This window comes from Arachis stenosperma, chromosome 4 (genome assembly GCF_014773155.1).
Source record: "Arachis stenosperma cultivar V10309 chromosome 4, arast.V10309.gnm1.PFL2, whole genome shotgun sequence".
In the NCBI taxonomy this organism is placed as follows: domain Eukaryota; kingdom Viridiplantae; phylum Streptophyta; class Magnoliopsida; order Fabales; family Fabaceae; genus Arachis; species Arachis stenosperma.
The window spans coordinates 121267396-121294362 of record NC_080380.1 but is presented as its reverse complement, the minus strand read 5'-3'; the positions used below and the strand labels follow the sequence as shown (position 1 = coordinate 121294362).

Sequence of the window (26967 nt, the reverse complement as noted above, 5' to 3'; positions counted from 1 at the left end):
TAGGAATTTTAAATAGAAAGTTTATGGACCATCAACCTACCTGAAATCATACGTTAGACATTTTTCTTGGTCTAATATATAGAACATGCAAAAAACTTGAAACTTCGGAAAAACTTTGTTAACAATTCACAGGATGATTTAGACTTCGGAAAAACCATTTTGTTTAAATTCAACAAGTGTATAAAACATCCATGCTGAAGAAACAATGACAGTTTCTCGGGCCGAACTATTGAATTTCTAATAAGAAAGTTCAAATAATGGTGGTGAAGACTGAAAAGACTGCCATTGTTTACACAACCAATCAGGCAAGCAGTAATCCACACACTGCGATCCTAAACCAGTAATAAACAACTACGACGAATTATTTTGAAGAGGAATAGGTTGTCTACCAGGCCACGATTCTATCATTTTGAAATACTTGGGGGAACAAATCCATCAAAACCTTCTGTCAAGATCACCTTGTTGTCAGAAATGAAAAGCTTCATACCTTCTGCAATAAGATTGCAAAAGGAATATATCTTTTGTTACTATTAACAACAAACAACTAAAAAGTTCAGCATTTCAAGAATTGTGATTGGAATATTATCATACCCTCCAATACTTTTCTAACATCTAAAAAGATCAGAACATTTACATCTCGCCTCATACCTGGGAATCAAAATGGAAAACTAGGTAAGAAACAAGGACAAGAACTAAGTAAATCAAACTTAACTAGAAATGGTTGCATACAAGGGAATAACTAAAACTAAAGGGATGCTAGATGTAGTTATTCAATAGAAAAGACATCCTCAAGAAAATGAGTAAAATAGTCCAAGCAAGTACTTTAATATCCATAAAAATATCTCATGTTACCCTGATTGCTAAGAGATTTCCAATTCTGACAAAAAAAGAGATTTCCAATCAATTGCCACCACCACCCCCAACAAATGATCAAGGGTAAACAAATGCTTAAAAATGCAAACCATTATTAGTTATGGTACTTGTGAGGGCAATATTGAATGGCTCAATTGCATAATTGATTTACTAATAAATAAGTGAAGTTTACAGGCATTTTATTCCAAGTAACCAGTTTATTCAGACTATGGATCATTGACTATTTGAATTACTTTCATGTTAACATGTTTAGTGATTATACTATACTAGGCTCTTGTAAATAAGCACAAGTAAAGAGTAAAGACATCCAAATTCCAAAGTGAAAGTGCTTAAGTGGTTAATCACAATAGACAAGAAATCCGTATTCCTTTGCTACTGTATAACATAACTGCCAGCCTTAATACTGGAGGAGGAAAATGACCAAACCTAAACAAATAGGGGGAAAAATATCCAAATGAATTTTTGATAGCTAATCACATTACCGCTTATTATTTCTCCATCTGTTGGTAAACCACAAGAGAAATGAACATGCAATCTCTTCATGCGCTTGAGGCCAGATTCTAGAATTGAATCCAAGTTCTTTCTGTAGGTTCCGTGCATTCAAACTGCATATGGTAGCAAAATCAAGAAAAAACAAAAAATAAAAAGTGGGGGTGAAGAAAAATAACCATTTGGAGAATATGACTTGCAAAGACAGCAAAGTTAACAGAAATATAGCTCCATTGATTATTCACCTGGAACTTCTTCAGCTGAAAGGATTGGTTTCAACAAGCTTTCAGTTTCAACAGTCTGCAGATCAAAAGTTAATCATGTATTTTAATTACTCCACAAATGATCAATTTAACATAAAATGACATGAGAATGTCTACATAATATTCATAACAGAGTACAGATCCAATTACTTAAGGTTTGAATATTTTCTTAAAAACTTCAAAAGCAATTTAAATGTCTCCACATAAAACTAAAATAGAATAGTTTACCGTTATTGTATGGCCTTGGTTAGCTCGTATAAGTAGATCCCCATTCTCTTGTATAAGGCTGAAGCGCTGCTTATTATCCTTTCGAACGGCCTGAGAATAAACATGAGATCATTTAGAAAAAGGTCTTCAGTTAATAGTTAATTCATATGAAAATGAAACTATGAAAGACATTAAAATCTTTTACTTCAGTGACTAAATAAACACAAATAAATACCATATAGATACAGTTTACAGAAAAAAGTGTTTATAAATACAATAACAATTCATAAAAAAAGATAAGCCACAGATATTATGTAGCAGTAAGTAAAGAATTAAGAGTGGGATACACTTGACCAGCTACAATCAACATGCCAATCCTATCCGATTTATTCAACTATTGATTTATACTATTGTTAGTTGCAGAAGGGATGGATCAAGAAATTCTAAAAACCATATTGTGACTGCTTTTACAAGATCAAACTAGTATCACTCTGCAACAAAAGATTTAGAAAAGGAAATTCTATGCAGAGGATACAGGAATAAAATGCTAAATAGAATAACAAGTTGAAAATGTCGATAGACACAATACAATACAATGTATTTATCTTGTATGCTAAACAACAATAGAAGTGGTACCAAAGTTTTTGTCTTGTATCTATGATGTGACTATTTTCTATTTTGCTATTTTCCCCAAGCCAAATGCTTCTCCAAAATGCAACACAATAATCCAAATTACAATAGAAATGGCAATTATAACAAATAAAAAACAAAAAAACAAAAAATATATGAATAATTAAACTGACCTCCCTAACATCATCAATATTGTGGGATCTTAATGGAATATTAGCAAATGTCTTCATATTCAGCTTTAGCAGATCATTAACTTTGACATAACCGTCACTTCGCATATTTAAGTTCAATTCAGATGCCATATGACGCAAAATCCTCGTCCTGCAGGTATTACCAGAGAAACATACAAAAATCACTAACTTTGACCTTAGAAAGAAAATGGGTGATATATAATGTTAGTACATTGCATAAACCATGCATACTAATTTCCTTATGAGCAGTTGCTCCACACAAGATAGTTTACACTTTATAAAATAGTTCATTCTATTAGAAAGACAAACATACATAAAATTTTCTCCGAAACTTGTTTTGATGGACTACAATTACAAGAAATCAAGAACTATCCCACAAAAACAAAAATTGAGAGAAAATAATGAGCAAAGAGCAAATTAGTGCTTACAGGAGCCTACCAAGAGCGTCAATTTTATCCTTCCCGGAGCTGCCACCACCACCACGGCCACTGCCACGTCCTCTTGTTCTTTCCCTGTCGTTCCTCATATCAAAAGAACTTCCTCTTCCACCACTGCCACTCAAAAGCCCAAAACTGGCATCAGTTAAAAGCATAAAACTTTCTGCTTCATTCACTAGAAAAACTAACCATTATCATACAAAAGTAAAAGGAAGAGGAATTAAAAAACAACAAAGAAGCAAAAATTAGGAAATTTGAGCTAAACGCAATTATTCTGAGCAAGCTTCAACAGCAAGACGCAAAAGAAATGAATTTTAATTCGATAATAGCTATAAATAAGGATAATTGTTTGTTGCAGAGAGAGAGAGAGAGAGAGAGAGAGAGAGAGAGAGAGAGAGAAGAACCTGGAAGAGGAGTGAGCGTAGGAGGAGAAGGAAGAGGTATTGGGGTTTCTGCTTTTGTTGTTCATTGTTGGAGGAAAGTAAGAGGAGGAAGACGGAGAGAATAATAGAGGAGACGGTGAGATAACAGTAACGCTTATGAAAACGGAAACGGTGAGACGTGGAAGTAAGAAGCGGCAGTGGCGCAAAAGAAGGATAGTGCTGTCGCTCACCGAAGCAAACATGGATGGATATTTGATTGATGCAGCAGAAACTAAATGATGAAGAGCGACATAGGAATATGAGCTGAGCTGAGAGGAATTGAGCCGAGCCGAGCTGGCTTCTCATTGGATATATTGGATTCACGTATCCCATTGCCCTTTCTTCGAAAAGATATACGGGATATTGTACTTGTTGTAACATTAGCACTTGCATGATTGCATCCCAACCCAAAATCAAGACCTTCAATGCAGGACATAGCTAAAGAGCTTTTGTTTTCAAACTCGCCATTGCTTTGGCATTTTGATGGTATTTCAATTCACTAACTTGTGAATCAAGAAATATATGCAATAGGTAAAAATTAGGATTTTTTTTAATCATATTTTCTCATGTGATTGCCCTAATTTTTTGTATGAAAGTTATCTTCTGTTTTGTTTTCAACTCAGTATGTCTTCCAGTTCAAATATTTTTATGTATTATGTTTTTTTATCACTTATAGCATTGCCTTTCAAATTATGCAATTTTCTCACTCGAATAACTAAATCTTAATGGAAACCAATATCATGTAGGGATTTCAAATTGAAAGTTTATGGACCATCAACCAACCTGAAATCCTACGTTAGACATTTTTCTTGGTCTAATATATAGAACATGCAAAAAACTTGAAACTTCGGAAAAACTTTGTTAACAATTCATAGGATGAGTTAGACTTCGGAAAAACCATTTTGTTTTAAATTCAACAAGTGTATAAAACATGCATGCTGAAGAAACAATGACAGTTTCTCGTGCCAGACTATTGAATTTCTAATAAAAAAGTTCAAATAATGGTGGTGAAGACTGAAAAGACTGCCATTGTTTACACAACCAATCAGGCAAGCAGTAATCCACACACTACGATCCTAAACCAGTAATAAACAACTACGACGAATTATTTTGAAGAGGAATAGGTTGTCTACCAAGCCACGATTCTATCTTTTTGAAATACTTAGGGGGAACAACTCCATCAAAACCTTCTGTCAAGATCACCTTGTTGTCAGAAATGAAAAGCTTCATACCTTCTACAATAAGATTGCAAAAGGAATATATCTTTAGTTACTATTAACAACAAACAACTAAGAAGTTCAGCATTTCAAGAATTGTGATTGGAATATTATCATACCCTCCAATGCTTTTCTAACATCTAAAAGGATCAGAACATTTACATCTCGCCTCATACCTGGAAATCAAAATGGAAAACTAGGTAAGAAACAAGGAAAAGGTAAATCAAACTTAACTAGAAATGGTTGCATACAAGGGAATAACTAAAACTAAAGGGATGCTAGATGTAGTTATTCAATAGAAAAGACATCCTCAAGAAAATGAGTAAAATAGTCCAAGCAAGTACTTTAATATCCATAAAAATATCTCATATTACCCTGATTGCTAAGAGATTTCCAATTCTGACAAAAAAAAGAGATTTCCAATCAATTGCCACCACCACCCCCAACAAATGATCAAGGGTAAACAAATGCTTAAAAATGCAAACCATTATTAGTTATGGTACTTGTGAGGGCAATATTGAATGGCTCAATTGCATAATTGATTTACTAATAAATAAGTAAAGTTTACAGGCATTTTATTCCAAGTAACCAGTTTATTCAGACTATGGATCATTGACTATTTGAATTACTTTCATGTTAACATGTTTAGTGATTATACTATACTAGGCTCTTGTAAATAAGCACAAGTAAAGTGTAAAGACATCCAAATTCCAAAGTGAAAGTGCTTAAGTGGTTAATCACAATAGACAAGACATCCGTATTCCTTTGCTACTGTATAACATAACTGCCAGCCTTAATACTGGAGGAGGAAAATGACCAAACCTAAACAAATAGGGGGAAAAATATCCAAATGAATTTTTGATAGCTAATCACATTACCGCTTATTATTTCTCCATCTGTTGGTAAACCATAAGAGAAATAAACATGCAATCTCTTCATGCGCTTGAGGCCAGATTCTAGAATTGAATCCAAGTTCTTTCTGTAAGTTCCGTGCACGCAAACTGCATATGGTAGCAAAATCAAGAAAAAACAAAAAATAGAAAGTGGGGGTGAAGAAAAATAACCATTTGGAGAATATGACTTGCAAAGACAGCAAAGTTAATAGAAATACAGCTCCATTGATTATTCACCTGGGACTTCTTCAGCTGAAAGGATTGGTTTCAACAAGCTTTCAGTTTCAACAGTCTACAGATCAAAAGTTAATCATGTATTTTAATTACTCCACAAATGATCAATTTAACATAAAATGACATGAGAATGTCTACATAATATTCATAACAGAGTACAGATCCAATTACTTAAGGTTTGAAGATTTTCTTAAAAACTTCAAAAGCAATTTAAATGTCTCCACATAAAACTAAAACAGAATAGTTTACCGTTATTGTATGGCCTTGGTTAGCTCGTATAAGTTGCTCCCCATTCTCTTGTATAAGCGCTGCTTATTATCCTTTCGAACGGCCTGAGAATAAACATGAGATCATTTAGAAAAAGGTCTTCAGTTAATAGTTAATTCATATGAAAATGAAACTATGAAAGACATTAAAATCTTTTACTTCAGTGACTAAATAAACACAAATAAATACCATATAGATACAGTTTACAGAAAAAAAGTGGTTATAAATACAATAACAATTCATAAAAAAAGATAAGCCACAGATATTATGTAGCAGTAAGTAAAGAATTAAGAGTGGGATACACTTGACCAGCTACAATCAACATGCCAATCCTATCCGATTTATTCAACTATTGATTTATACTATTGTTAGTTGCAGAAGGGATGGATCAAGAAATTCTGAAAACCATATTGTGACTGCTTTTACAAGATCAAACTAGTATCACTCTGCAACAAAAGATTTAGAAAAGGAAATTCTATGCAGAGGATACAGGAATAAAATGCTAAATAGAATAACAAGTTGAAAATGTCGATAGACACAATACAATACAATGTATTTATCTTGTATGCTAAACAACAATAGAAGTGGTACCGAAGTTTTTGTCTTGTATCTATGATGTGACTATTTTCTATTTTTCTATTTTCCCCAAGCCAAATGCTTCTCCAAAATGCAACACAATAATCTAAATTACAATAGAAATGGCAATTATAACAAATAAAAAACAAAAAAACAAAAAATATATGAATAATTAAACTAACCTCCCTAACATCATCAATATTGTGGGATCTTAATGGAATATTAGCAAATGTCTTCATATTCAGCTTTAGCAGATCATTAACTTTGACATAACCGTCACTTCGCATATCTAAGTTCAATTCAGATGCCATATGATGCAAAATCCTCGTCCTGCAGGTATTACCAGAGAAACATACAAAAATCACTAACTTTGACCTTAGAAAGAAAATGGGTGATATATAATGTTAGTACATTGCATAAACCATGCATACTAATTTCCTTATGAGCAGTTGCTCCACACAAGATAGTTTACACTTTATAAAATAGTTCATTCTATTAGAAAGACAAACATACATAAAATTTTCTCCGAAACTTGTTTTGATGGACTACAATTACAAGAAATCAATAACTATCCCACAAAAACAAAAATTGAGAGAAAATAATGAGCAAAGAGCAAATTAATGCTTACAGGAGCCTACCAAGAGCGTCAATTTTATCCTTCCCGGAGCTGCCACCACCACCACGGCCACTGCCACGTCCTCTTGTTCTTTCCCTGTCGTTCCTCATATCAAAAGAACTTCCTCTTCCACCACTGCCACTCATAAGCCCAAAAATGGCATCAGTTAAAAGCATAAAACTTTCTGCTTCATTCACTAGAAAAACTGACCATTATCATACAAAAGTAAAAGGAAGAGGAATTAAAAAACAACGAAGAAGCAAAAATTAGGAAATTTGAGCTAAACGCAATTATTCTGAGCAAGCTTCAACAGCAAGACGCAAAAGAAACGAATTTTAATTCGATAATAGCTATAAAGAAGGATAATTGTTTGTTGGAGAGAGAGAGAGAGAAGAACCTGGAAGAGGAGTGAGCGTAGGAGGAGAAGGAAGAGGTATTGGGGTTTCTGCTTTTGTTGTTCATCGTTGGAGGAAAGTAAGAGGAGGAAGACGGAGAGAATAAGAGAGAAGACGGTGATGTAACGGAAACAGAAACGGTGAGACGTGGAAGTAAGAGGCGGCAGTGGCGCAAAACAAGGATAGTGCTGTCGCTCACCGAAGCAAACATGGATGGATATTTGATTGATGCAGCAGAAACTAAACGATGAAGAGCGATATAGGAATATGAGCTGAGCTGAGCGGAACTGAGCCGAGCCGATCTGGCTTCTCAAATTTCTAAAAATGAACTGAAATATAAATGGAGCGCTGACATTCGTTTAAATAAAACAGCTTTTGGACCAAAATTTTAAACAAAGAGAACCTGATTCCATGTTTCGATTCCATTCTACTCTCAAAAGACTCAAACCAAAGTGGCAAATTCATCATATTAACTCACTATAAAAAACCTCACTCTTTTAACAAAATGTTAGAAATCACATCACAGATTCACAATTCTCTCAAGAAGCAATACCAAAGTGAAAAGTAAACATTTAAAGAGATTTCAAAAAGCATGCAAATAGATCACAAAAGCAGCAAGCAAGCAATGCAATCCCAAAGTCTTTCATCCATCGAAGGAAAATATATTAAAAAAAAGGAACAACTTTCCTGGACGACGAGGAAGAAGCAGTGATTAAAGCAGTGAGCACTGCGAGGCGGAGGGAAGGAGTCAGCAGCAGGCCAGCAGCAAGAAACTCAGCCCGCGGCGGCGACAGGGAGCGATGACGATGGAGACGAGCAACGACGAAGAAGATTCACAGCAGAGTGAGCGATGAGCCAACGAGGAAGAAATGTACCGGACGACGGCAAGCGACGGCGGGCCAGCGGACCTCACTCAGGCGCAGCTCTGTTTCAGTCGTGTACTCAGCGCAGTTCTTGTCAAATTGGGAATTAATTAAATGAAGTCAGCACTCAGTAATGTACAATTGAACCAGGTCGAGTCATTATTTGGGTTGGGTAAAATTTTTTTGGTGTTTGATACGGTACATGATAAATTCATACGTACCGATATGTTTAAAATGTGGACACATAACAATAAGACATGTGGAATTTATTTTCCACGTCAGCATTTAATTTTTTTTAAATATATAATATATCATCACTTTTACTAAAATAACTTTTTAATTAAATAAAGATAAAAAATATTTATTTATTTAATTTTACAAAAAGACTTAAACATCCTTCCTTTATTTGATTAGACAAAAATACCCTTTAAATACCCCTATCTTAACAGCTTCTCCCCAAATCAAAAAAGGAAGTTGAAACAGAAACCCTAGCTTCTCCACCACCGCCGCAAGGACTGCCGCCGTCCGTCGCTCTCAGGCACTACCATCGCTGTCTGGTCGTCCGTGCTTCTTCCTCCTTCAAGAAACGCAACTTCTTCTTCCTCGACCTCGGCGCGTCAGTTCCTGGTATTCATCTACTCCATCGCGCTCCTGCCGCCGTCCGTCGGGCGCTCAGTCACCATCGCCTTCGTCTGGTCGTCGCAGATTCTTCCAACCCACCACCGTCTTCTGAGTTGTGTTCGTCGCCTGGCCTCTGTCTCCGTCACGATTCTGCCCCCTCTTCTCAGACTGCTCAGAAGAAAAACCCATCTCCATTCCAGTTTCCTTCCTTCGAGTTCAGAGAGCAGAAGCTCAACCAAGAAAAAATCTTAGACTTCGACGGTCAGTTCACTGCTAACTTCTTCTGCGTTTTTTATTTATGTCATTTTCAATGATTATTTGATTACTGAATATTTGAATGTTTTGTGTTTTAATTTTTATTGAATGATTATTTGATTACTAATGAGCTCTAGTTCTGCTGTGTTGCTATTTTTGTGTGTTGTGATATTTTCTTGAATGAGCTTCTGCTGTGGTGCTGTTTTGTGTGTTGCTGTGTTGCTTTTTTATGTGTTCTTTATTTTTTATTGACATGCATCTGAGTGATATCACCACTGTAACTTAACTACTAAGTATTGCAGTACTTGATTTTAGTTATGATTTTTAAATTTCTTGATTCTTGGTTGGCATATTTTCTGCAGTTCTGTAATATTCTCTTGGTTGCTATTCTTGATTCTTGATTATTGTTATGATTTTTTAATGCTTCTATTTTTTCCTGTTCTGTACTTGACTTGATTCTGTTCTTTGACTTTTGATTCTTGATTCTTGATTTTTCACTTCATCTATTATGATTCACCATAGCACGCTATTTGATGTTATTTCATATACGAGTGTTTCATTTATATCATAATTAGTAATACAATTCTAAATCTTTGAAGTTTGGCTAATTATAATTCATAGAGCATGTTACAAATCATTTTTATAAAACTCAGAAGAAAATTGAAAAGTTGCATGCCAATTGAAAGTTGAAACCAAATTAATAGTACTGTTTTAACTCTTTCCTAGTAGTCAATAGCAGAAATAGGCATTTGGTTTAAATATGCATGTAATGTTACAAAGAATTTGATCCTTGTTATTTATCTAGCTTAAATTTGTATTGTTTTTACCTTCTTGACTAAACATATTTTTGTCTCTCTTAATGACTTTTAGTTTATCACTGTAAAATTGATGAGCAAACCAGAGAGCTTTAAGGAACTAAGACAGCGATAAAAGAAGGAAATACTTGCTATTTAATTCTTTGTTGATTGTCATTATCAATCTTATATTTGGTTTAATATTTCTTCAATGTCATTATCACATGTTCTCTTAGGTTTTGAGTGGATGTGATTTTGGGTTTTACTTATTTGTTATCTCTCTGCTTTGGTCTTTAGATTTCAGTGGATATGCTTATATTCAGTTTCATAGAAAGATAATATGCTGTTACTTACCAACTTTTATTGATGGCAGAAACTAGGAGAGCTTATTTATTTATTTGTTTATTCATTTAATTTTTGTTCCTTTGCTCATTTTGTTTTCATTCATTTAAGTTTAAATTTCGAGGGAGCTAATGAAGGTTTTCCAAATATACTCCATTTTGGTCAAATTTGGATCTCTTTTGGTTTGAATCTAGTTAGGCCACTTTCGGCATCTCATTACCGATTTAGCACACATCTGGAACTAACTTTTACTAGGCAATATTGTATACCCTTAACATAAGTGTTCAAAAATTCTCTGGGTTTATTCATTTATTTTTAGCTCAATTTTTTCTTTAATAAACCGGATATTCTGGTCCTGGTTGTTATTATTTTGGCTAACGTTGATTGAAGATTTGGTTTTCTTTTATTATTCTCATTATGCAAGTGGGATGTAGTTTTGAATTGTTTGCAATGATTTTGTACATAGTGGTAGTTGAAGGGAAGAATTGTTTTTTTTCCCCTCATAAGATGAGGCAAGTTGTTTCATATATAGAATCTGGTCAATTGAAGCTTAAAATTATGTTCAATAGTTATTCTGTCTTGTTGCATCCAAAAGTTATACTCTTATTTGTAAATATGTAAATGTCTTAATTGTTTATTTATTTAATATTATATGACATTATGTTGATCACTTGCAGATTCTGAAGAGAAGCCAACATATGTTAGGTTTCTTGTATCAAACTCTGCAGCTGGTTCTGTTATTGGAAAGGGTGGTTCAACCATCACTGATTTTCAGTCACAATCTGGGGCACGAATCCAGTTATCACACAACCATGAATTCTTTCCTGGGACTACTGATAGGATTATCATGGTATCTGGTGGAATAAATGAAATCCTAAGAGCTGTTGAACTTATTCTGTCTAAGTTGCTCAGTGAGGTAATTTATGATGTCAATTTGATTGGTAATGAAGAAAATGAAAATATGTATTACAATTTCCTGTTTTCCTGAAAGTTATTTACCTTGTGTCATTAGCTTCAAAGTGAGGATGAAAATGATGCTGAGCCAAAAACAAAAGTGAGACTCATCGTTCCAAATGTTTCTTGTGGTGGTATAATTGGCAAGGGAGGTGCTACCATTAGGTACTATTGCTTTTCCTCATTAAGTTATCTATTTATAATTTTTTGAAATATGTACAGATAAAAGTAGTTGTTGATACTATCATACTACTATGTCTTAATCTATGATTCTGGGTGTATTGTGATTTCATGTGGTTCTTTGGTGTTCCAACTTTTATTTTCCCTTGCTCCCCCTAAATTATGTTAGAAAAGAGAGAGTTCTTAATTGTAGGACCCTTTCTCTTGTTTTTAAATTACACATGATTGGTGATGAAAGCTTAGAGCATAAATTCTTGCCTTTGGTCAGGTCATTCATTGAAGAATCTCAGGCTGGAATTAAGATATCTTCTGAGGATAATAATTATTACGGACTGAATGATAGGCTAGTGACACTGACAGGAACTCTTGATGATAACAAATGCTTCAATACGTGATGTACAGTTAGATTCTGCTCATGTTCAGTTTTCTAATTCTAGTGATGCTCAGACTTTACTTGAAAAGGGAGAAGAAAATGCTAATTCTAATATCCTTCCTACAAGTGTTGATAGAACTGAAGTATCGCCATCACAAGGTGAGTATGAAGATCTTGAAAGGGTGCTATCTCGAGATCTTTCAGGCCTAGATTTGTCTGACCAAAACAATGAAGTTACTGATGAAAATAGTTTTACTTTTAACCCAAGCCAATTGACTGGGAAAAACTATGCCCCTTGCTCGACTTATGTTCATGGTTTTTGATTGTATTGGCTGATATTGATCTATACAAAGTTATTCTTTTTCTTTCACTTTTCAGTTCTTGACTAGATAATTAATAAAAAAAATGACATTCTGCAAAGATGTTGAATGATTGCAATTCAAAATAGTGTTAATTGAACTGCAATTATCATATAACCATTTAAGTATCTAAATCATTGCTGATAAATTAACAGAGAATACCATAACAAATTTTGGTCATAACAATCATTCACCGTGGGGTGGCTATAAAAGCCTAAACATAAAAGCAACTCTAGGAAGGCAAGAAATGATTATCAATGGTTAAAGAAATTGAATCATGCATGACCTGATTTGAAATAATTAACACTACTTTATGAAGGATATGGCCTCAAAAGTTCCACTTCATGTCAAGGAATGGCAAATAACAAAGAAAAAAGAATTTAACTTTCTTGGCCAAAGATATACCAAAGCAGTGTAACCTTTATTTCTGGTACAAACAAAAGAAAGAAAAGCAAAGCCATTAAACCAAACCATTCTGCCACTTGGAAAGCAATTTGGAAGTAGCAAATTGGGAGTTCTGTGTTTTGATTTGCCGCAAAAGAAGACAAAAATTATGATTTGATTGTGTTTTGACTTTTGAGTATGCTTTTAGGTATTAGAGCATGATTAGTGAAGGCCAAGAAAATTAAGTAGCTTTTTGATTATTTTACAAGAAATTTTGTACACTATAATCTAAAACATGATATCAGAGCTTCTCTAGTTCTAAACTTTATGCCTACCTATCTAGAAAGAACTCAACACTACATAATTTCATAAGAATCAAGAAAACAATTTTTACATGAACATGAACATGAATATTTTGTATAATCTTTAATATATGCTATTTGATTTACAATGTTATATAGATATTTATGAATATTCACTTGGGATTAATTAGTTAATTAATTTAAAAAGAATTACTCTAAAAGATTGTTAAGGAGATTTAATTATTAAAATATTGATTCTTAACTATTTTTTATTTTTTTTATAATTTTTATCTTAAAAATTTTTATTTTTTCTAAAATTTTGGTAATTTTTATTATTTATTTATTACTTTATGATCCTTTGTCTTTTTTTCTCGTTAGGTAAAGATCATAAAAATAAAAAAATAAATAAAAATAAATAAATAATTAATAAAAATTACTAAAATTTTAAGAGAAATAAAATTTATCAACATAAAAATTATAAAAAATAATTAAAGATATATTTATCTCCTTACAAAAAGATTTGATTCGTTTTGTTAAATATTATAAAAAGATTTGATTCGTTTTCTTAAATATTATAAAAAGATTTGGTCTTTCTTAATAATTTTAGTATTAAAGGTCCTAATTAATAATTAAATACATTAAATCTGAAATAGAAATTTAAAATTTAAATTCAGTTTTATTTAGTTTGTATTTTGAATGTGTATTTAATTTTAAAAAGACACTAAATTTATTTATAATTTTTGGATATATTTATTTTATTTTTTTAATTATTATAATAAAAGACTTAATATTGTACAACTTGTAAATGATACCTAGTTGAATTGTATTTAAATAATGTTACGTCAAAATATTTAAAGTACTTTTAATTGTCTAAAATATCATGTAAATAACTAATTTATTAAATTAAATTTAGATTATAAAATTTAATTGGTAACTTGATTTTAATTATTATATATCTTCTATATAATTGTCTTTTATTAAAAATATATTTTAAAAAATATCATTAATGTGCTTGTAATTTTACGAGAAAAATGCATTAGTGATTTAATAATCCTATCAATATACATGTACAATCAAATTAATATACGATTAAAATGAGTTTTTACGGTATTTTTTTTTAAATTTATGGAGTTTCGATTTTCTAAACTATAAGAGAATATCCTAACAGCACAGAGTAATAAATCTAGAGGAAGAATATGAACAATAATTAACACTTAAATATTTTAAATGGTAGTTTATTCTTTTTAAATCTTTTTTTTTCCACAAAATTCATATTTTAAATTTGTGATTCATATTTTACCACTACCAAATTGAAAATCTCAGATTCAGAATATGAGGCCAAAACCATCAAGTTAACAATCATTTGAGGCCCAAGCAGTACATGGCCCCACCAAATACATATTTATTATTGCTTTTATTTATTTTTTGCGACAGAGTAAAATTACGTGTCCATTAAAATGAAAAAAAAAAAGAAGGAAAATAAATAAAATGAAAATGAAAATAAATATATGGTTATGTTATGCCGTTATTCAGTGCATGACATTTCCGTCACTTTTCGTTCTTCACACTGTGTGGTGCAGGTGCTTCAATGGCATCTTCTCAATGTCACCGCTTTCTTTGCATTCACTCTCTGCAACTTCAACCTCACCATTGCTATCATCCACCATTCAAATCTCCTACTTTAATCCCAAAGCCTTATCATTGCTTTTCTCGCATTCGAATCCGAATCCCACCAAAAGCTTCTTTGAAAAACAACGGTGCCACGACCACCACCACCAATGATTCCGTTGAAACTAGCTCCCTTGAAGATGAATCTTCTCGCAATTCGTCTTCTTCGGATGATTCCTTTGCTTTTCTTCGTCGATTCGGGTAATGCTTCAATTGAGTTACTATCAGAGCTGGATTTTTTTTCCTTTTCTTTTTTCTATTTTTTTTGGTCTTAGTTTATGCGTAATTGGGGCTTAAAAGTGTGTTTCTTGGGGTTTCAGCTGAAATGTGTGGCTTTAACTTGATCATAATTGAGCTTTGTTTGAATTTAATTTGATGCAGAATTTGGGATTTGAGTTGAAGTTAGTTTCTTCGTTTTGAAAGAAATTTAAAATTAATGAAGCTATTGTCAGCTCAATCTTACATGTAAATGGAGCTTTTGAAATTAGTCTATGGCTTTATTCTTATGTTATTTATCTGTGATTTGGGATTTTGAAGTTTGTTTCTTCGATATTAATTAAGATTGAACTTTGAGGATTTAATTTGATAAAGTTTCTGCCTTCTCTTTCTTTGAATCTGATTTAATGTGTGATTGAGAATTTTCAGTTAAAAAGTTTGTCTTTCTTTTTTATTTTTAGGTTATTTGCATGTAAATGGAGTTTTGAAGTTTAATATACCTGCTTTGAACAGAAATGGGTGGCTTAAATTTAATGAACTGGGGAAGGAAATACTGTCCATTACACTACCTGCTGCTTTGGCATTGGCAGCTGATCCACTTACCTCACTGATCGACACAGCGTTTGTCGGCCACATAGGTACTTATTATTACAGATGGTGAATTAATTAGTTAGTTATTAGTAACTTTCTCTTAAATCATTAACTCAAACATACTCGCTAATTTGATTAAATTAATTTTATTTATTGGTTTGCATTTTCTTGTTTTAAACTGGTCGAAAGTATGGAATTGTAATTTATCTGCCTGCAGCTTATTTGGCTTAATTTTATTCTCACCTTGGAAGCCCATTCTGAATTGCTAGTTTGTTGTTTATTTAATAGATAGTTGTAATCTTGTAATTGTAGTTGGTGATGATGGTTACAAGTATTTGCTTGTCTTAGGTTCTGTTTGTTTGGACATACATTTGATTAATGATTGTTGTTGTAGTGAGAAATCCCCCTTAATTATATTTATATATGCAGGGCCTGCTGAATTGGCTGCAGTTGGGGTTTCAACTTCTGTGTTTAATTTGGTGTCAAAAATATTTAACATTTCTTTACTTAATATTACCACATCCTTTGTTGCCGAGGAACAGGCACTAATCAGCAAGGATTTCCAGTCAAACTGATGAAAGTAGTAAGCTTTATAAGAAAGCTACACCTCTTTAATAGTCTAACTAGTTTTCCAGACATGGTCATAGGTTCCCTTCTTTAGATGTCTCTACTGACGGTTTTGTTCCACTTTGGTATCATCTAGATTTTGGTGGCAAATACCAAAGCAAGAGGCGTATTCCTTCAGTATCAACTTCTTTAGCACTTGCTGCTACTCTTGGAATTGCTGAAACTGTTCTTCTTTCCCTTGGTTCTGGCATCATTATGAACATCATGGGTATACCTGCTGTATGTCAACCTTGGCTGATTATTGATCAATAATTACCTTGTATATTTATTTTGTGTCAGCATGTTATTTTCTTCAGAGTCTACACTTGGTTGTCCAAGACAACACCACCCGGCCAACCATATGAATAGGAAAAAAAAGAAGGGGAGGGGGACGGTGGAAGAATGGATTTTTTTTTCCATGTAATATAAATCAGTGAATGCTTTTTTACAACTTCTCTGTAGAACTATTGTGTAAAATCTCAGTTGGAAGCAATCTTACTTTAGGTTGAATCATGAAAGTTCAATTTGCTTCTCATAGGCTTATTCTCTGTTACACAGTTGCAGATTCATTACTTTTTTTTCTTAATCTATTTTTAAAAGCAGTCATTGCATTTTTCTTTTAAGCCATTCTTTTTATTCTATATAGTGGTGCATAACTTTTTTGATGAATTAACGTCAATATTGCACAATAATAAAAGGAACTGAATTTCATTTCCAAATCCATGTTCAATTTTAATAGACATATGATAGTTCTTGTTACTAATTCTTATATTTAAGGGTGAGAGCCTTATTATAACACCAATATCATTATGTACTAGTTACCTTTCAGTTAATTAATTATGTTGCCATCCACTTCAAGAAATATATTGACAATTAGTCAATCAATGTAAACTTACTTTTTCTTGCTTCAAATTCCCTGTCATCGGTCATTATATGCATAACAAGAGATTTTTCTATGTCCCAGTATTTCTTTTCCCCTTTTAGTTGGTCTGAGCTTAATAGAAATAAACATTGCATTTTTGGAAAACCATTTCACAGAACATTTCGTTATCTATAATTGAACCTTACTTCTGTCTTCTTAGACTTGATAAAAATCTTATTAATATCATCTACTCCATAATCCATTTATTTTCTGTACAGGATTCCCCTATGCGTGGACCTGCTGAGAACTTTCTTATGCTAAAGGCCTTTGGCGCTCCAGCAATTGTGATTGCATTAGCTGCTCAAGGCACTTTTCGTGGATTTAAGGATACAAAGACGCCTCTATATGTTGTTGGCAAGTACTGCATCAGCATCCTATACCTTTATCTTTTCTCACTCAAATTTGATTGAAAATTAGAAATATTACCCCCCCCCCCCCCCCCAAATCCTCCCCGCGTGTGATACTAGAATTCCGTCCTCTTCCCATGGCATTTTCTGTGGTTTACTCCATCCTTTATAACTCCATGGTTTCTTTTCTTTTCGTAAAGGCCCTGTTTTCCTCCTCTTTTCAACAATCTGCACTCTTAGTAAAGGCTGTGTTTTCCTATTATACTCAATCCAAAAAGAATGGAATCTTACAACACAGGCTAATAAATATATCTGTTCTCATTTTCATTCTTGACTCTTTACTGCATAGAAGAAGCACAAGCAGATTCTCAAATTATTTCTTCGAGTATATTTAGTTTTTGTAGACTTATGTCTGCGCTTTAGTCTTGTTGATGTGAAAAATTTGTGGATGTATTGATAGAGATTGTTTCGCTTGAATTTTCAGGTGTTGGCAACGTTCTTAATGCGATATTGGATCCAATATTAATGTTCTTTTTTGGTCTTGGCATTAGTGGTGCTGTAGCTGCTACAGTGATCTCTGAGTACGTCAACAATGTGGTAAACTTAGTTTTATCTGTGCATTTTGCACATGCCCCTGAATTTATGTAATCTTCTGCATTTGACGCAATTTTTCTTTTGCTCACCAGATACTTAATTGCTTTTATTCTTCTATGGAAATTGACCGGAAATGTGCTCCTAACGCCTTTTCACCTTGATGGGAGAAAAATTTTCAGCTATCTGAAATCTGGTACCTCTTTCTAAATTAAGTCGTAGTGTTGCTAAGTCTGTCCATATACAGAGGAAGTTTTTTGTTTTGGTAATGATAATAAAATTATCATAGTGGATTGAAAAACTTGTTACTAGTTCTTTCTGTACAAATGCATTGAAAATTTCAAGATGAACTTCAAATTTGCATTATTATTAGCTTTATAACTAATCAGATTAACATGAGTTCAGGGATCAATAGTTTCAGTTTTTCTTGATTTCATGCTTTGAATGGATAGTGTATTCTATTTGTGGTTTTGTATTTATTGCTACTGTTAGCTATAGATTTTACACGTAGCTTCAAGTTGGATTGAGCATTTTAATAACTAGTAAACTGGAACGAGAATTTCGAGAAACTGGAAGGATTTGCTGATAGGATCAGATATGATTGACTGATTTGAAAATTACGATCCCATAGAGTTCATTTTTCAAGAATATTATGATCAAATTGTTCCTGAAAGGGGAATTTGATTGAATAGATCATTTTAACAGGGCTTTTGTGTCTGTTCACACATTATAATGTGTATTTTGTACTTTTAGTCACGAAATATGGTTTTTGTTTTCTTAACTCTAACTGGATCGAAGACATAACCGAGCTAATTAGGCAGTTAGTTTTACCTTGACTGTTGCATTTTGTATTGTAGGTGGTCTTCTTATCGGCAGGACTGTGGCTGTGTTTCTGACTTTGACACTGTCAACCTCTATGGCAGCTAAGCAGGGCCCTATACCTATGGCTGGTCATCAAATTTGCATGCAAGTTTGGCTGCCGATATCTTTGGTCACTGATGCTCTGGCACTTGCTGGTCAGGTTAGATCTTGCATTCATAAATGACTATGAAGTAACAAAGTACCCCAGAGAACATGATCAAAACATATCTCTCGTTAGTTTATCATATTCAGTTTCCAAGACACAAATGAATCCAGTCGAATAAAGTTTTATTTTATAATTATGAACTGCATTTGTTTATTTTATGGACATTTGGGGCTTTCCCTGACCAAGTAAACAAGCAGGTTGGGTATGTTCAAGTTTTAAGACTTTTTCCTCATAAGCCAAAGTCTTTTCAAAATTCTAAGTGGGGCTCAAAATGATGTCCTGTTATTGTGTAATATTGTAATGAGTAATGGCATTTATTTTACAGACACTTCTTGCCAATAGTTACTCGCAGGGAAATTACGAGCAAGCACGCCTCATTACATATAGAGTATTACAGGTGATTGATAATTGCCACCAGTAACTTACTTTGTTCTTACTTTCTTAGTTGAATGATATAACTTGTACACAGATCCATCCAGAATTCGTTTCACCTACTCTCTTTTATGTGTCAAGCAGATTGGTTTAGGAACAGGAATTACTTTGTCCATGATCTTATTCTTTGGGTTTGGATCATTTTCAAGCTTATTTACCACAGACTTGGAAGTTTTGAGTGTTGCTCGGTCAGGCATATTGGTAAGAAATAACAATTCTTGTTGACTCGAATTGATTTAAAAGTCAAAGCAACGAGCCTGCAGAAGTTGAAGTTCGTGTCTAAGTCAGGTCCTTAACACCAACTAAAAATTGAAATCCAGTTCAAGACATTAATTGGAGAATATCTTTTTCTAGCGACATCCATTTTCATGCAAAGCATAAGAATCAACTCTTTTTTGTTTCCCTTCTTTTCCTCCCAAATAATGGAGCATCACAAACAATTTATCTTTTCAAGGTTACTCAGTGATGATGAATGTATAATCTTTATATCTTAGCTAGATTATCTTCGGGATTTTTTTTTCTTTTTTCTTTTTGGGAGGTTAGACTTGACATTAACTGACCAGTATAAATTGTTGTGATTTGTGAAGTGTTGAGCTCCACTTAAACAAGCAAATGGTTTATCGTTGGTTGGCTAATAACTGAATGTTCATTTTGTTGTATGTTTATATATTTGTAACATCAGACTATTGCGACTCTTGTATTGATGAATCATACCTTGCATGACAAAAGCTTCTTGGACTGATTGAAATATAATATCTTATTTTTAGCTAGGCTAAGTTTCAGCGTGGCTATTAAATGTCTACTCAGCTATTATATTATGCATGATCCTCCTTTCTGTCTGTGGATGCATGTACGTATCAGTAATGTTTGAAATATCTGAAATTTAATCATATTGTGCAGTTTGTGGCTGGAACTCAACCAGTGAATGCTTTGGCATTTGTCATTGATGGGCTTTACTATGGGGTATCAGACTATGGCTATGTTGCGTACTCAATGGGGTAATTGTGCAACCTGATGATTAAAAATACTTAAAAGTCTCATGACTAATTTTTTTTAATCTTTTTCTCGTTGTTTGTTCCCTCCTCTATCCTTACATTTTGTTTCTTGGGTTTCGTTATTGGGTAGATGCTGGTTGGACTAGTTTCTTCAATGTTCTTGCTGGTAGCTGCTCCAGAACTTGGACTTCCTGGAGTCTGGGCAGGGTTGTTTCTCTTCATGACTATGCGTGTTCTCGCTGGAACATGGAGATAGATATTTGGCATTGACACATCTAATTCATTATTATGGTGACAGTTGGGACACTTTTTGTTGGTTGTTATGACTCACTATACCCTCCATATTGGGAACCTTGCACCAAAAGGAATCCCAGCATGAAACTGGACATGCTTGTCAACATGTGATATGGCATGCTGTCACATGTATGAAAATGTCTTGCAACTTTATTTTAGAGTTAATCTTTTTCATAGTCCTACTCCTATAGCTAGAGCTATAAGCAGACTTGAGAAAAATTTAGAGGGAATTATGGAAAGTGATTTAAATATAAATAATTTAAACACATGTTTTGATAGGTTGAGCAGCAAAAATGGCCCGTGGAGTATGATCTGGTATAAAGATAGCGGTGGAGACTGACTGACATTATTTTGAAGTCATCCAGTAAAGGCCAACTTTTTGAATGGCCAGAGCATGATCAAGAGCTCTATGTTGTGAAAAATAGGCCTGATTTCCATAGCCTTGCAATTGGATAGAATACATAATAGTGTAGGACTAGAGCAAGTTATTGGAATGTTGCAGTACTTGGTGCAAACCAGTTTTCCAAAATGAAAATGTTGCTGATACAGCTAGATTGAATTTATATAGTTTCCAAAGAAGTACACAGAGAGGGAGAGAACAAGTCATAGAAGAAATTTGTATTTATTAGGAGATTGCAGTCTTTTGTTTAGCATTTGTAGGGAAAGGCAACCTTGCATATTTGTGACAATTTATGCATTCTTTTTCTTTTGATATGTGATTCTTCTAAATGGAATATAGTCCTTTGCATTGTTCAAGACAGTAATTTCCACATTACTAAACAATTCGAAGTGATTTGCAATTTTATGTGTTTTATGTTTGAGGTTGAAGTACATACATGTTCAAACTCTCAATTAATACCAAAGATCTCTAATTTTCACATAAAATGGCACCACAGTTCAACATTTATAGCTTTATGCATAGTACTTACATAGTATATAATTATATATAGTAATCGAGATGTGGAAAAAGATAATGCAAACTAGGCCTTAATTGAATCATTATAGTGGGGCAAAAACAACATACTGCAATAACCCCACCGAAATGAAAAAAGGAACTAAAACCACATCATGCATTAACGCTATTATTATGAAATACGGAAAATAAATATCAAGAACTAGACCCTCTACATGAAAAGCACATATCGAGTAACTTTTTCTCTTCCAATAGACCAAAGTCATAGTCTGGACTCAAAAACTATAATCATGACCTACTTCCATGTTTGCAAACTGTATCTTATTCAAGTGTTCAGGCAAGTAACCACCCAATAGATTCAAGAAACTATAATCATGACATACTTCCATGTCTGCAAACTGTATATTATTCAAATTTTCAGGTAAGTTGGTTTTTCACCAACATAGGAACCTTGTGAATCACTTCAATCCCATCTCTTTCACTGATTAGTTGTTGTTGCTGCTTATTGTACTCTTTCCACTTCTCAAGAGTACTCTCTACTGAAGCACTTCCTCCACTGCATCAACTTCTGTCAAACTAAATCAAAATTCTATCAATTTGTTTAACTCCTTAACATGGTTCGTTAATAAAGCACGGGAATTCATAAAAGATAAGAATTCATATACAGAAACATTTAAGAATTATAGAAAGAAAATTTTCCAACCACAATGAAACAACAATTGAAAAGAAGACAAAAAAATGATGGAACATAAAAACACAGCTAAAATAATTCAACAAGGAGAAGAAACTAGTTAAGTGTAATGAAAACATTGAAAAATCAGAAGAAACTACTGACTTAGGAATAGTTTCAATCAGAATGTGCTTTGAAATTGTTACTGAAATATATAGTTCAAGGTTTTTTCGTTGTTGAGGGTGCGTAACATTCGCGCATATAACAGTGTGTAAGGATTTTTGAGGGATCTTGAATATTTGTACTGGATGTAGCCGGTTTGTATGGGATGATAAGTACATACTTAGAATTCAGGGCTGTAATCAGCAACGTCATGAGTAACTTGGAGACTAAAGATGGCGTGAGTAATTTGGAGGAATGGATCCTCTCAATTGTTAAAAAAATTGAGAGGGTAAAGTGTGATCTCTAACCCTTCATTATTCTCTCTCATGTTTATTCTTAGTCCCACTTATAAAATTAATAGTGGAAGATCACATTTTACTCCCTCAATTATTAAAAAAAATTGAGAGGATCCATTCCCGTAACTTGGAGACTAAAGAGTTTGTTTGATTTAGCCATTTGACGGTGTAATCAGCAACATCATTGGTGACTTGGAGATTAAGAATTTGTTTAGTTTAACAATTGAGTCTAAAAAATGCAAATTTAATTTTTAACACTTCAATTTTTTTTTTTCTATCTGGATGTATATGTGATATGTATAAATTCTCATTCACTTGAAATAAAATTATAATTTTTGCTTTAATGATTAAGTTACGTATAGTTATCTTTATATAAAATTGATAATTAAAAATTATTAAATAATTTAAAAATTTTAACTAAATTAATTTTTTTAATTATCAACTTTACAACTGTACATCAATTTTCATCTATAATTTATTTTTTTTATTAATTTTATCTTTCAACCTCATCTATGAAAAGAAATATAAATAACAATCATTAGAATTCTCATATTTGATTTTTTTATGCTTATGTTAAGTAAATTTTTTTTATTTATATCATTTTACTAATTTTTTATTTTCCTATTTATATTATGGTTGTTGTTATTTTTTTAGAATTTTTTTAAATGTTGTCCGATGGATATTGTTATTTTTTTAAATAAAATTTTTAATATTCATTATTGATATAAAAATTTTTAATCTAAGAAGACCAAATTACATAAAAAAGAGTACCAAAAAAATTCTAAAAAATTATGACAAAAAATTAATAAATACTACTACATAAATTTAAGTTCTCTTTAAAAATGTTATAGAAAAAAATGTGTTAACAAATGATTTTAAGTAATATTAATTTATATCCTTTTTAATAATTTTTTGAGAAAATTCCACTATCCTCTTAGAGATGCTAAAATGAAATTTCCTTTTCTATATTTGTAAAAGGTACATTTATTTCTTTTATAACTTTTAAAAAATCTCCTCCTTACCCCATTTTAAATTTTGTGTTAACTAATGTTAACTTTATCCATTTTTCAAAAAAAAAAAATTATTTTTACAAAAATACCCTTTAGCAAAAATTTTTTTTTGTCATTAAATTTTGCTTACCAAAATACCCTTTAATAATTTTTTTACCAAGATCTTTTTTAAAAAATTTAATAATTAAATTAATTTTTTCTAAGATACCTTTCAATAATTTTTTAATTATTAAATTGTGATTTTACTAAAATTTTTGTTAACAATTATAGTTATATTTTACTATTAATTTTTCGATATACATATATATTATTTTAACAAAAAATATGGTAAAATCATAATTTAATAATTAAAAAATTATTGAAGAGTATCTTAAAAAAATAATTTAATTATTAAATTTTTTTAAAAAATATTTTGATAAAAATATAATTTAATAAAAAAATAATTTATTAAAGGGTATTTTGGTAAGCAAAATTTAATGACAAAAATTATATTTTTGTTAAAGAGTATTTTTTTAAAAAATAATTTATTTTTTCTTGAAAAATAGATAAGGTTAACATTAGTTAACACAAAATTTAAAATGGTTAAAGATGAGGTTTTTTAAAAGTTATAAAAAAAAGAGAATATATATTTTATAAATAGAGAAGAAGAGAGTATCATTTTAGCATCTTTCAAAAAAGGAGAGTAGAATTTTCTCTAATTTTTTAATCTAAATATGATTTTAAATAATATAATTTAAATAATATTCATTTATTATAATTTAGTTTAATATAAAATTATCAAACATAAATAATAGTAACACTAACTCATTCTTAATATAAATTAAGTTTGTGAATTCAAATGATACCAATTTCTATTTATAAATTTTAATCAAAATTCACGCTAAGAAACACTAAAATTTGGTTTCACAACAAAAATCAAAACATAAATATAAAAATAAAGTATTTTTTTTAGAAAATTTGTTTTAATACATATTATTTTATATATTTTTTTAAATTGAGAGATATTTTTATCATTATCCTTATATTTATATCTCAGACTTAGAAATAAATACAGACCAAGTTATATGACATATGAGACGTTCTTCTGGTTAACCCTTCAAAAAAAGGAAGGGGCAAAGGCTCAAAAGACACTGATAAAATTTGGATAAGGCGCTAGTTTTAATAATCTATGAAAATGGTGCTGATACAACTAGTTAGAATATATATAGTTTCCAAAGGAGTACACAGAGAGAAAACAAGTCATAGAAAAAATTTATATTTATTAGGAGATTGCACAGTTTTTTATTTAGTATTCGTAGGGAAAGACAACCTTGCATATTTGTGACAATTTACGCATTCTTTTTCTTTTGATATATAATTCTTCTAAATGGAATATAGTCCTTTGTATTATTCAAGTTAATAATTTCCACATTACTAAACAATTCTGGAAATATAAAAGAAAGAAGTGTTCTGCAATTTTATATATTTTATGCTTGAGATACATACATGTTCAAACTCTCAGGTTAACACGAGAGATCTCTAATTTTCACAGAAAATGGCACCACAGTTCAACATTTATATCTTATTGCATAGTTCTTACATAGTATATAATATATATAGTAATTGAGATATGGAAAAAGATAATGCAAACTAGGCCATATTTGAAGGGAAAATTATTCTAAAGGACCGTGATGGTTTCAGTGGCTAAGAGAAGGGGGGGTTGAATCTTAGCCACTTTTTGCTTGCTGACACTTGCTGGACTTTAGATGAGACTTTTCTGTTTTATCTCGTCCCTAGTCAAGAGACATTTTCATTTTGTCTCGTCACTTGGCATGAGACATTTTTGATGTTGCATCTTGAACAATAAATACAGAATTGAAGTAGGAGAGAGAGAGAAGATAACACCCAGATATATCCTGGTTCAGCTGCTAAGTGCAGTGCAGCCTACATCCAGTCTCCATCACAACAATGATGGAATTTCTCTATAATCATCCAGATTACAACTTGTAAAGTGCTAACCCAACTTACAAGGGGATTCCCACAGAATCATGAAACACAACACAGATGTACAAAGGAACTCTAAGACATCTATGGCTTTTTCTTTTAATTTTGCACTCTCTGCCTTTTTCCGCTCTATGGATTTTTCTTACAAACCTCACTGTTTGCCTTTTTCCATGAGACTCAAGACATGACAAAATTAAACAGAAAAATACAAAACAGAAAACATTGAAGGAGAAGAGAACTGCTAGCTTAGGTAGCTCTGAGAACTCTGTGCCTTGCACTCTCAAATCTTACTCCTTGAATCAAACCATGACTGTTCACCTCTTTTATAGAGAAGTGAAGCCTTCACGGTTTGACACACAAACCCGAGCTCAGCTTCCTTTCCTTCAACAAAAACCGGTTCGGCCACACAGAGAGAAGAGGTAACTCATGCAAAAACCAACATGCAAATACCTATAGTCCTTCCTTGGTCACCACTCTTCATCAATCCGAGCGCTCCATCCTTGGCTTCCTCTCCAAGATGGATTTCTGGCCCTTGATGCTTCATGATGATGATGACTTCATCTGCTTCAATCTCTGCCTTCAACCATCACTTCGCCACTCTAGCTACTCCCTGTGGTGGTTGATCAGAATCAAAGACAAGCCATGCCTCCAAGATCTTTCTGCTGGCCGAATCTTCTTCTTTCTTTTTTTGAGCATGAAGAAGCCAGGATCTCATCACAAAATCTTACCATAAGTGATGCAGATCTTAGCCATAGCATACTTTTCTTTTTCTTTTTCGTGCCATCAACTTGATGGTCTTCAACCTTGCTTTTCTTTCCTCTAGATAGCACCATGTAGCTTCCATGGTTTCCTGTGTATTAACCGAAGAGAGAAGCAAATGTGAGAGAGAGAAGAGAGAGAAATTTGAACTCAAACTAATGGGTAATGGCACAATGAAATTAAAGTTCCACTTCCCTAGCTTAGAGTAGCGTGTATCATCATAACAGCCATCAAATCAATCTTCTCTCTCTTTCTTATGTTTCCAATGCATTAATTACATTTGAAATCCTTCAAAATAATGAAGTGGAATCCGTTGGAAGCATTTAGTTATTTCCTTTGCTTCATGGA

At 32.3% G+C, this 26967-nt stretch overlaps 2 protein-coding genes and 2 pseudogenes across 4 annotated transcripts; 2 read left to right on the top strand and 2 right to left on the bottom strand.

Annotated features, from left to right (window-relative positions):
* Window positions 1-114: 114 nt before the first annotated feature.
* LOC130976720 (uncharacterized) lies at window positions 115-5680 on the bottom strand (annotated as a pseudogene).
* Window positions 4053-8716, bottom strand: LOC130976721 (uncharacterized; annotated as a pseudogene).
* Window positions 8580-12503, top strand: LOC130975400 (uncharacterized). The gene is made up of 5 exons (XM_057900201.1): window positions 8580-8648; window positions 9023-9455; window positions 11263-11501; window positions 11598-11704; window positions 11988-12503. The coding sequence occupies exons 1-5, from the start codon at window positions 8580-8582 to the stop codon at window positions 12112-12114; spliced, it is 975 nt and encodes a 324-aa protein (XP_057756184.1). The 3' UTR covers window positions 12115-12503.
* Window positions 12504-14684: 2181 nt separating this feature from the next.
* On the top strand, window positions 14685-21632 carry LOC130973169 (protein DETOXIFICATION 44, chloroplastic-like). Of its 3 annotated transcripts, XR_009084040.1 has the most exons (12): window positions 14685-15006; window positions 15535-15659; window positions 16316-16458; window positions 17359-17494; window positions 17972-18068; window positions 18174-18274; window positions 18936-19099; window positions 19431-19502; window positions 19622-19738; window positions 20438-20535; window positions 20663-20955; window positions 21106-21632. XR_009084040.1 is itself a non-coding variant. In XM_057897598.1 (11 exons), exons 1-11 carry the CDS (start codon window positions 14726-14728, stop codon window positions 20676-20678), a joined length of 1350 nt encoding a protein of 449 aa, XP_057753581.1. In that variant the 5' UTR covers window positions 14685-14725; the 3' UTR covers window positions 20679-21631. The 3 variants fall into 3 exon arrangements, 2 of the variants coding, with proteins under 2 accessions (XP_057753581.1, XP_057753582.1); XM_057897598.1 differs by having other exon boundaries at window positions 20663-21631; XM_057897599.1 differs by having other exon boundaries at window positions 14787-15006; window positions 15483-15659; window positions 20663-21632.
* Window positions 21633-26967: the final 5335 nt, after the last annotated feature.